Source organism: Bos indicus, chromosome 19 (genome assembly GCF_029378745.1).
Source record: "Bos indicus isolate NIAB-ARS_2022 breed Sahiwal x Tharparkar chromosome 19, NIAB-ARS_B.indTharparkar_mat_pri_1.0, whole genome shotgun sequence".
Classification (NCBI taxonomy): Eukaryota; Metazoa; Chordata; class Mammalia; order Artiodactyla; family Bovidae; genus Bos; species Bos indicus.
Window position 1 is genome coordinate 30,199,205 of NC_091778.1, and position 11,278 is coordinate 30,210,482.

Below are 11,278 nucleotides of genomic sequence, written 5' to 3' on the forward strand. Positions count from 1 at the left end.
GGAAAAGGAATAACATTTTGTACCTGTGACAGGTGACTCTTGGGAGCGTGGCATTCTATATTTTCTCTCTTGCTCATATGAGCCTGATCTTAATTAGCTCATTATTGACCGAGGGATTTTTGCAGAAACTATTGCCTTGGCCACCGATTTTTATTTTGGTCAGCCAAAAATTGGTTCTGTTATTTCATTAACAGTTTGCGGTTATGATGTTCAGTTGTTACATCTGACACAACTGTAGTTTTCCGATTTTCATAAAATGTTGTCTTTCGTTCTCTCTACTGTAGAAGCAAAGGAGCCTTCTTTAGCACCAAGGTTTCATTTTCACTTTCCATCTTTTGTTGGCCTAATAATTACATTGTTTGAATCAGAACTATATTCTGAAGAACTGTCATCTTCTGAGACACTAGTATATATGTCACTTGGACAATCAGCATAAAATTTACTGAAAAATTCTTTTTCACTCAAAATTTTGCGATGTGTCATTTTTGAAAATTTTAGGTTTAGACTACACACAAGGTTGGAACAAAAACCTAAGGGAGGAAAATGTGAATGATAATGACATTCATAAGTTGCATAATAAACCCTTGATCAATTTTAAGCTCTAACACCTTCTCAGGGTGATGTTAATTGTATCACTCTCTACAAATGTATTGCTGTGTCGCCAGTCAGTAACGTTCAGGTAACAAAAGACACATTAATACATCTCAGGTCAATAATGTGTTAAGCTTGTGTAGTATAACACTGCATTAGTCCCATTAGAAAGGGAGAGGCAGTTATAAGGGATGTGGGTCCTCAATAGGAAATAATCGCTTAACCCAACCTGAGAGCTATGTTTATTAAAAAAGAAAGTGAAAGTGTAGTCGCTCAGTTGTGCCCGACTCTTTGCGACCCCATGGACTGTAGCCTGCCAGGCTCCTCTGTCCATGGGATTCTCTAGGCCAGAATCCTGGAGTGGGTTGCCATGCCCTTCTACAGGGGATCTTCCTAACCCAGGGATCAAACCTGGGTCTCCCACATTGCAGGCAGATTCTTTACCTTCTGAGCCACCAGGGAAGCTATGGTTCATCAATTACAGGTTCTCCTCTGGCAATTCACTTTCATTTCTGTAGCTCCGCTCTGGTTCTGTAGTTCCGGGCGCGGGGATGGGAATCTGGCAGTGAGAAGTGTTCTGGGGCCCCCGAAGGATGGTCAAGCCCACCAGCTCTGTGTTCCCTCTGCAGGTTCCACCAGCTCCTCCTTGTCTGACCACTGGCTCCTCAGGCTCGGGAGCAGTAACGGCAGTACAAGGGGCAGCCTGTTGTCCTGGAGCTCTGCCCCTGGCCCTGCGCGGCCCCGGTTGCCCGAGTCTGCCTTCTGCACCAACAGCCTGCCCAGGCAGGAGAAGGGTATGTTCCATCATGTCGGTTAAATTTGCTGATCTTATTTTCATTTTCTTTTCTTTTTTTAGAATATTTGTCTATTTATTTGGCTGTGCTGGGTCTTGGCTGGGGCAGCATTACAAACTTTTAGGTGGGGCGTGTGGGATCTAGTTCCCTGATCAGGAATGGAATCTGGGCCCTCTGCATTGGGAGCGCAGGTCTTAGCCCCTGGACCACCAGGGAAGTCCCAGTGCATTATATTCTGACTCACCCTATCTGGGCATTTCTTTTCTCTTCACATTTTTTATCTGTGCACATTTTAGGGTAGTGTCTGTTGAACAAAAACCAAAAGGCATTCTTTCCCAAGCTTGTCCATTCCTCATTAGCATGAGCCTCTCACAGGCTCATAAATTCACCCCAGGTCTGTTCAGAGGTTTAGGACTTTGGGCCATTTCTCAGTTCTCCCAAGAAAAAATGTGTTTCATATCGCTCACGGAGGCAACTTCAAGAGACAGCCAACTTTCCAACATAGTACTCAGACAGGGGTGGGGCATAGCTCTAGAAAACTCCCCAGAGAGACAGAGGGGGTGGGGTGGAAGGAGAAATAGTATTGGAGAGTCACTGACCTCCACACCCTTGCAGGCACGTTACGTATCTCATCTCCTCATCCAGCTCTCTGGGAGAAGTAAGATGATCGCCCTTTTACAAAAGAGAAAGCTGAACCTCAGACGTAACCAGTCACAAGTTCAGTTGCATAGTAGCTGGGCTGCAGGAAGACCTGCTCCTTCTGGCTGCCCGAATCCTGGCTTTGCGGCTCTTAGGTGTAAATTCCAAATTCAAGTTTCAAGTTAGGACATGGGTCAGAGCCTTGGTTCAAAAGGAGTGTTCCCTTTTGGAGTTTGAATGTAATGGTGATAGATTTGGAACCTGTTTGAGAAGCCTTGAGATGGTTGTATATCCATCCTTATTTTCCTGTGAATACTAAGCCTGGGCGAGATCAAAATCCAGCCCATAGGTTTTCAACAGTGGTTGGGCTTCCCTGGTGGGTCAGATGGTAAAGAATCTGCCTGCAATGCAGGAGATTCAGGTTCAGTCCCTGGGTCGGGAAGATCCCTTAGAAGAGAATGGCAACCCACTCCAGTTTTCTTGCTTGGAGAATTCCATAGATGGAGGAACTTGGTGGGCTACAGTCTATGGGATTGCAAAGAGTCAGACACGACTGAGGGACTAACATTTTCACTTAGTACCACCTCCTCTCCCTGTGGGTCTGTGGGAGAATTTTTTTTACTGTCAAAATGAGTAGAGAGGACAACTGGCATTTAGTCCCCAGGAGGCAAGGATGCTAAATGTCTTGCAATGCTCAGGGATGGTTCCACGCAGCACAGACTTGTCCTTCCCAAGTGCCAGCAGTTCCCCTGCAGAGAAACACTGAGAGCTTGGCAGTTTGATCCTTCCGATAGCTCTGGTGATGGGACCTCATAATAATGAAGGCAATTTAAACAAAAATGAACAGATTCAAATTTATGGGGACCACAACTTATATAATTGGGGATGAACGTTGGGAGAGGCTCTGTTAAAAAGAAAAGGACACAGAAACACTTGTGTAATTGTATATAAAAACATGACCATGTGAAAAAATTGCTGAGGTCCTTTCAGAGGAGGGGCCCTAGGACTAAACCATTTCAGTGTCGATGCTCCTGATGGTGAATTTCCTCTATGGCTTTTATTAAGCCTCAAAGGTTTTATTGTCTCTTTTTCAGTGCTTTCCAAATAGTATGTTATTTCAGTTTCGATCTCCTCTTTGATCTTAAGGTTATCAGGGTATTTCAATTGTTTAAGAGTTTTTAGTCACTCTTTATTCTTGATATCTGATTTTATGGATCGTGATCCAAGAATGTTGTTTTCAAAAACGATTCCCTTTTTGTGATCAAGTAAGTACACGATGATTATTCTGTCAGTGTTATTTGTTATTTGTCAGTGTTCTGTGTACACAATATACAAAATAATGTACATTGTTTGCGGAATGTGAGTTTGTATCTTTTTTTTTTTTTGAGCTTTATATCTTAAGTATTCAGTTAGGTGAGTCGATTGTTGTATTCAATTTCACCACGTCCTTTTTAAAAATTGAATTATAGTTGATTTACAATGTTGTGTTAGCTTCTGGTGTACAGCAAAGTGATTTCCTGAACCTGCCTGCCAGTGCAGGAGACATAAGAGACATGGATTCGATCGTGGGTTGGGAAGATCCCCTGGAGGAGGGCAACCCACTCCAGTATTCTTGCCTGGAGAATCCCATGGACAGAGGAGCCTGGCTGGCTACAGTCCATAGGGTCGCAAAAAGCTGGACACGACTGAGTGACATCATACACGCATATATAACATATATATATTATATATATTTTTCAGATTCTTTTCCCTTGCAGGTTACTGCAAAATATTGATATAGTTCCCTGTGCTATTCAGTAGGTCCTTGTTGGTTACCTATTCTCTATATAGTGAATTTTCATTTAAAAATGTTTTCTATTACTCATTCTTTTTTTCTTATTTTTAGTGATTTGATCATGTTACAATGTGTTCCCTTTTTCTCTTCCTTCACTTGGAAGTGCTGTTCTTTAACATCTTATTAATTGTTACTTCATGCTTCCCAATATTTATAATCAAATGTATTGTCCTGTTATTATACGGATATGAGAAGCCTGCTGTTTCCTGGAGTCATTATGTTTCAGCACTGCCTCCTCTCTTTCCCCCATAAGATGACCTGTGTGACGCTTCCATGCCATCCCCCCAGTGAGAGATTAGAAATGTTCTCACATGCTCCTTCCCGTCTGTTTCTGGAGCTCCCCCATGTCATTCCCCAGCTCTTAGGTTTTGCTGAGATGGTTTCCTACTCTGTTCCAGATTGTCGTCAGAATTCCTCTTGCTGTCGGTTTCCTGTCCCAAACACACCAACTTAAGCTCACATAACACATCCTAAGACCACCCGTTCCCCGGGAGGGTGGATGGTACCTGGTTGCAGGGTCCGCTGGGACGCCATGGTCTGTCGTCTTTTCATCACCCTCTGTCTTGCGGGCGTGGTGCTGACTTTTAGTGTTTGCTCAGAGTTCTTTTTAGGTATGCATGACATGCTGTCTAACTCTCAGCAGAGCCGCAAATATTTTCTTTTCCTGGGAAGTGTATGGTAGCTCGGTGGTGAAGGGCTCTTAGGTTACAGTTGTTTTTCTCTCAGGCATCTGTGGATGTTTTCCCACGGTCTATGAGGCCCCAAGGTTGCAGGTGACAAGTTCTTTTTTTTCATGTGAGAGTCACTTGTTCTTTCTGGCTGGAAGCTTTGACCTTGGAGTTTAGAAATCCTACCAGAATATGCCTGGGTCTGTGTTCGTTCATCAACCCTGTCTGGAACTCGGAATGCTCCTTCTCCAGATGCAGGCTTTTCTTTAAGGAAATGCTCTTTTTGTTTAATTATTGTCTTGCCTACTTTTCAAATTCCTGTTATTTGCCTCTTGATTCTCCTACATCCATCCTCAGAAGTCTCCTAGCTTTGCCCTGCAATTTCTATCTCTGCCATTTTGCTCTGTGGCTTCAAACGCTTCTTTCACAATTATAGAATTTGTGAAATGTACCAAATGTCATAAATTTCAAGATCACTTCAGGGCACTAATCTGAGTCTTAACAGTGACCCTCGATGCCTTCAGTTCATTTACTGAAATTTGAAACCTGAAAGTCACATATTTCAGTCTCCTGTGTTTCTACACTGGAGTCTCATTGACAGCTTTTGTCTGTTTTCTTTGATGGCTCAAAAGAGCCTGTTCTGATGTTTCTGTTTATTCATATTCTCTGACTGCCAGACCCCCTTTGTTTGCTGTTTAGGCCCTTCAGTCAGTTCCGAGTCTTTTGCAACCCCATGGACTGCAGCCTGCCAGGCTCCTCTGTCGGTGGAATTTCCCAGGCACAAATACCAGAGTAGATTACCACGTCCTTCTCCAGCCAGACCCCTTTAAGTGTGTTCTTACTTCTCTGTTTCTGCACATAGAGGCTGCCCTCCACCCTCTTCAAGTGGTGGGTGGTTCTTGGAGTGATGGACACGGCCAGTGGCCTTGGCTCCTGAGAGAGTCTTTCTTTTATTTAGTTGTTTATTTTTATTTTTGGCTGTGCTGAGTCTTCATTGCTGCCCGTGAGCTTTCCTCTAGTTGCGGCGATCGGGGGCTGCTCTTCATTGCAGTGCTGGGGCTTCTCATTGCTGTGGCTTCTCTTATTGGGGAGCACTTGCCCGCCCCCCCCCCCCAACGCCCCCCACCTTCCCCGAAAGCGAGGTCTTTGGTGAACAGGAAGCACTGGCTCCCAGTGGGTGCTTTCGCGTTTATTTCTCCGCTCCGCCAAAGCTCTGGCTCCTTCTCAGATCCAACAAACAGAATGAAATAAAATCCTGATCGGCAAGGTGCTTTCTCACTGTGTCTTGAGAAAGAGGAGCTGGGTGCTTTGTGGACACCTGCAGTTCCAGTGACAGGATGCAGGGTGCCCGCGCCCCTCCATTGGGGTTGGGGGAAGGATGGAGAGCTGGCTCCACCGCCTGCCAGGGCTGCAGTCGGCTCCTCCTGTTTTGAAAGGCTGAAAGTCACCGCTCTGTGACTCCTAATACAAAGCTTCTCTTTCTGCCCTTCCCCCGGGCTGTGGACAGGAAACAAAACCTTTCCACACATCTCAGCCCCCAGAACTGTTTTATTTATTTTTTTTCCCTCCAAGGTGTGGGAATTTAATGATGGAACAACAACATCATTCAGGACTGGAATTATAGAGTACTTGGGAGTGATGTTGTGTCCATCGCTGGCTAATCTGAAGTGCTTTAAAAAAAAATAAAAAATACCAAAGATTATCTGTGGAAAACTTGAAAGGCGAGATCTTCAGAACCTCGGAGATGCTGTCAGACGCCTCGTGGAGTTGACGGACTGTCTGTGCACCTCGGCTGGCTTACATGCTTGTGTGTTTTCCCAGCTGGCGGCTTGGGGACCCCTCGTATCTGCTCCTCTGACCTCCTGAGCACCCCCGCCCCCTGGGCCCTCTTCGTACAGCTCAGATGTCGGCTTTGGTGGCTACAGTCCTGTTCATTTTGGGAGCTGTGGACCGTGCCCTGTGGTGAGAGTGGAGGACTGTGGGCAAGAGGCTGGTGCCCTTGCTCAGGGTGACCGTCCTTGTGCCACGTGGGCTTAGCTGAGGAGTCCTTTCTCAGTGGTGACAAGCATCTCATAAATCAAGGCATCTTAATGGTGCAATGACCAACGACTTTTTAACTTTTAAAAACTGTGTTAAACACGACAGGGACTTCCCTGGTGGTCCAGTGGTTAGGACTCTGGACTTCACTGTCAAGGTTCCTGGGTTCAACCCCTGGTTGGGAAACTAAGATCCCACAAACCAGGAAAACACACACACACACACACAAAATAGGCTTTGCCATTGTGACCATCTGTAAGTGTACTGTTTGGTGGTATTAAGTACATTCACATTGTTGTACCGCCACCAAAAACCACCCCTATAACTCTTCTCATCTTTAAATCTGAAACCCTGAACCCGTTAAATACTAATTCCCTGTTCCCTCCTCCCCCACCCCCTGGCAGCCACCATTATACTTTTCGTGTCTCTGCTTTTGGCTGCTCAGAGTCCTTCTTAGAGTGTAATCATACAGTATGTGTCTTTCCGGGACTGGCTATTTGGGGGTCCCATGAGATTCCATATGAATTTTAGGATGAGTTTTTCTATTTCTGTTTAAAACCTCATGGGTATTTTGATAGGGATTGCACTAAATCCATATATCGCTTTGGGTAACATTGACAATTTTTTTGAAGATTTAAAAAAATTATATATTGTTCTTATTGCTATTTTAATTTTTTTGCCATGCCATGAGGCATGTGGGATCTTAGTTCCCAGACCAGGAATTGAACCTGTGCCCCCTGCCTTGGAAGTGCAGAGTCTTAACCATGGACCCACCAGGGAAGGCCTGACATTTTAACAATATTCAGTCTTCAAATCCATGAACACAAGATCTGTTTTCATTTATGTATGTCATCTTTCATTTCTTTCAGCAATGTTTTTCAGTTTTCAGTGTAGAAGTCACCTCCTTGCTTAAGTTAGTGCCTGAGGTTTTTTTTTTTGACACTGATTGACTGTCTTCAGGAAGGATACACAGTCTTGGGTATATGTATGTTCCCTTTAACTCCCTATAACTCGTCTCATCTTGTAAATCTGAAACCCTGAAATGTTGAGAGTAAGGAAAGAATTGAGAAGAAAATAAAAAACACAGCACTCCCATGGTTCCTTCGACACCTTGTCATTTTAGTATTTATTTCTCTATACTTCTTTGTATGTTTTCATATGTACACATGCACAGATCTATACTTATACCTGTGTGTATATATATATATATATTTTTTTTTTTTGCAAGTTGGATTACTTTTTCTAGACTCTGTATCGTCCTTAATAGTACATATCAAAAGCATCTATGTCACAAAACGCACAATAGAGAATCTGGCAATTCTGATAAAATTAAACACATGATCCTCTTCTTTTTTTTTTTTTAAGCCTAAGGGAGATTGGTGCATTTGAAAGGTAAAAGCACCTAATTTGACCTGAAAAGGCAGGGATTTTTGCTGAGCATTCTGTTCCATGACCATATTTAAGATGAATGAAAAGAATCTTAAATCTTAGGCCAGTGGCCTCAGAGACTGAGCTTCCTCGGGAGTCTGCACTGCCTGGCACGTAGCTGCCTTCATTGGCCCTGGCTTGCCCTGTGGCTTCAAATATATAAATGGAGCCCATGAAACAGTGAGTGAAAACATTGGTGTTCCCAAGGGCAGGAGCCAGTCTTGTTCACTGCTATGTCCCCAGCACTCAGGATGGTGCCTGATCATCAGAGGTGCTCGGTCAGTGCTTGTTGGATGTGGCTACTCTTACTGCTTGGGTGCTAAGTTGCTTCAGTTGTGTCTGACTTGTTTGCAACCCCATGGACTGTAGCCTGCCAGGCTCCTCTGTCCATGGGATTCCGCAGGCAAGAATACTGGAGTGGGTTTCCATGCCCTTCTCCAGGGGATCTTCCTGACCTAGGGATGGAACTTGGGTCTCCTGCATTGCAGGCGGATTCTTTACCATCTGAACCACCAGGTAAGCCCCACTCTTACTGCAGCTGGAGGGCGAGTCAGGCACTGATGCTCTTGGTGTCTCTTTCAGGAGGCTTGGAGTCCAGGCCTTTGGCACGGGGCATCCAAGGCCGCAGCATCAGCATGAAGGTGCCTACGCCTTCCCGAGCAAAGCAGGGGGCCTTCAAGACCATGCCCCTCCGCTGGTCTTTTGGCCCCAGGGAGAAACCGCTGGGCACATCTGTCGAGCTGGTGGAGTACCTGGAGTCCAGACGGAGACCTCGGTCCACGAGCCAGTCCATCGTGCAGCTGCTGACGGGTCCTGCCGGCGGTCACCAGAAGTCACACGCCACTCTCTCTGCGGAGAGTGAAGACAGTAGGCGAACCAGCGACACAGTGCTGGCCACAGCGCCCTGCCCCTCTGGCCATCCTGGCCACTGCGTGGTCCCTGGCAACTCAGATGGCCTGAATGCAGCCAGGAAGCTCAAGGAAAACTCAAGTCAGGACATCAGGCTGCCCAAACAGTTTGACTTGCCCCTCACAGTGATGTCCTCAACAGAAGATGATGGGAGACGAGCCCGGCCTGAGGGCCAAAGGACCACAAGCTGTAAGGGAAGTGGCCGAACCGGGAGCAGTGGCCAAGCACCCTCCCCCAAGGAGGGTCCCAGCGCTGCGGCGTTACCTAGAAAGAGTGCAGACAGTCGCCCAAACAGCCCAGGCAAGATGAGGGCTAATGGGGAGAGAAGGGACCCTGAGACAGACAGATTCCCACAAGGGACCCTCACCCTTCTGAGGTCTGTGTTTTGGAAGAAGGAGATCAGGAAGAGGGACAGGCCAGAGGCAGCCCCCCAGGTGGCCCCCGTCTCCCTGGTGAGCGGCAGGAGGAGCCCAGCTGTGGATGGGGAGGCCCGAAGCTCATCTCCATCCCTCAGGATTCGAGAGAGCCTGGCCAGGGGCCCGGCCGGCCACCTGGAAAGAGAGAGGGACATCCGATCAGCGCCCAGCTCTCTGCTCCTCCCTCGCAAGACTGGCAGGCCCCCGAGGGCCAGCGCCCTCGGCATGTCACAGAGGAGTGTCCCCGGGGAGCAGACGTCTTTTGGCACCTTGCCGAAGGTGAAGTACCACACACTGTCCTTACGTCGAAAGAAATCCTTGCCTGAGTCCAGCTTCTGATTGTGTGCTCTGGGGGGAGCTGCCATTCTCTCGGCTCTGCACCGAGCACCTGTGGGCAACCCGTGTTGAGAGTGGGATTGGGGGAAGCCAGTTGTCTTCTCTGGACTCCTGAAAATTAAAATTTCTGGTCTCTGCATCTGTATTTCCAACACCAAACGTCTGAAAAGACCTTCCTGTGTTGTTAGCTGTTTGTGTGTTTCCAGACCACTAGAGGGTGCTGGTTGGTCAGTATAACCATTTCAGGGCAAGATCTGCTGTTTTAAGTAATTCCAGGGGCTGAGTGCTTGTATTAAGGAATGATTAATAAGAACCTTCAGTACTAAATCAAATATTGTCATTGGCTCCTCCTAAACCTTGTTTTTTAATAATGGACTTCACAGGAAAATCTTTTCCTCCTGATGTTTCTCTGGGATGAAGCATTAAGGATGCCAAAAAACAAAGTGGTAGCTATACTAAAGCAGGATTCTAGAATGAACGGAGAGTATTTTAGGAGAGTATTTAATATATAACAATTGTATTAAAGTTTTTCAAGGTATTTAAGAAAGATAACTATTTTGATACTAGGGGCAAAAGGAAGTTCTTTTTAAAAAAAAATTAACTGTGAGATCTATGTACAATTTTAATAAAAGTTCATCCATGAAACATGCAAATAGCTCTCTGAATTATTCAAGTTAGACAAATGCTCTTGTTTCTGCTGCATAAACTTAGCTCATTGCTTTTTCCCCCCATTTAACCATTTTTTAAAAAATGAAGTATAATTAGACTTTCCTGGCAGTCCAGTGGTTAAGACCCTGCACTTCCAATGCAGGGGGCACAGGTTTGACCCCACTAAGATCTGCATGCCACATGGCATGGTCAAAAAAAATAAGTTGATTTCCAAAGTCATGTTCACTTCAGCTGTACAACACAATGATTCAGTTATAGATAGATGGATCCTTTTCCAGATTCTTTCCCCTTAGAGGTTATTAAAAATACGGAGTATAGTTCCTTGTTGGTTATCTAAGCTCATTGCTGTTGCTATCAGAAAGTCATTGATTGCGTTGTTTCTGAAAATTTTAAGTCCTTTTAATTAAAATGACTTGCTGTTTGCTAAGGAAATAGAAGTCCCCCCAGGTCTCTCTCTGGAAAGCATGTACTTTCAAGGACCAGAGTCTGAGCCTGTCTTGATGGATTATCATCGGGGTCCTTGGACTCCTTCATGATAGAAACTGATGACAGGCCAGAGGAGGAATTCAGGCAAGGCTTTACCAGGACTCGTGCTGCAGCAGGAGGGAGCGAAGGCAAGCAACGGGTGCCCTTGTTCCCTCCCTGCAGAGGGCAGGCTGGTCCCTAAAATGGGGTGAGGGTGGTTGGGTCTGAGGGGCGGCTTAGGTGGTCTGCCCACCCCCTTGGTGGTGCTGTGTGCAGGGATCACGGGCAGGACCCTGCCATTGCTCCCTGCCCCTCAGAAGTGGCAGTTGGGTTTTGGCCTTTTTTTATCTTCTTGTTTATAATTTGGGCCAACTGCCCATGTGGAGAAGGCAATGGCGACCCAGTCCAGTACTCTTGCCTGGAAAATCCCATGGATGGAGGAGCCTGGTGGGCTGCAGTCCATGGGGTCACAAAGAGTCGGACACGACTGAG

The 11,278-nt window shown here is 46.0% G+C and overlaps 1 protein-coding gene across 4 annotated transcripts in view; it reads left to right on the forward strand.

Annotated features, from left to right (window-relative positions):
• USP43 (ubiquitin specific peptidase 43) overlaps nt 1-10,823 on the forward strand; it is a 52,132-nt gene extending 41,309 nt beyond the window's left edge. For 2 of the 4 annotated variants that reach the window (XM_070773087.1, XM_070773088.1), the window contains exons 15-16: nt 1,221-1,385; nt 8,574-10,823. In XM_070773087.1, coding sequence (XP_070629188.1) covers nt 1,221-1,385; nt 8,574-9,655 — 1,247 coding nt within the window. In that variant the 3' untranslated portion in view covers nt 9,656-10,823. The remainder of the gene's footprint in view (nt 1-1,220; nt 1,386-8,573) is intronic. The other 2 variants (XM_070773089.1, XM_019980421.2) reach the window with 2 other exon arrangements.
• The last annotated feature ends 455 nt before the right edge of the window (nt 10,824-11,278 follow it).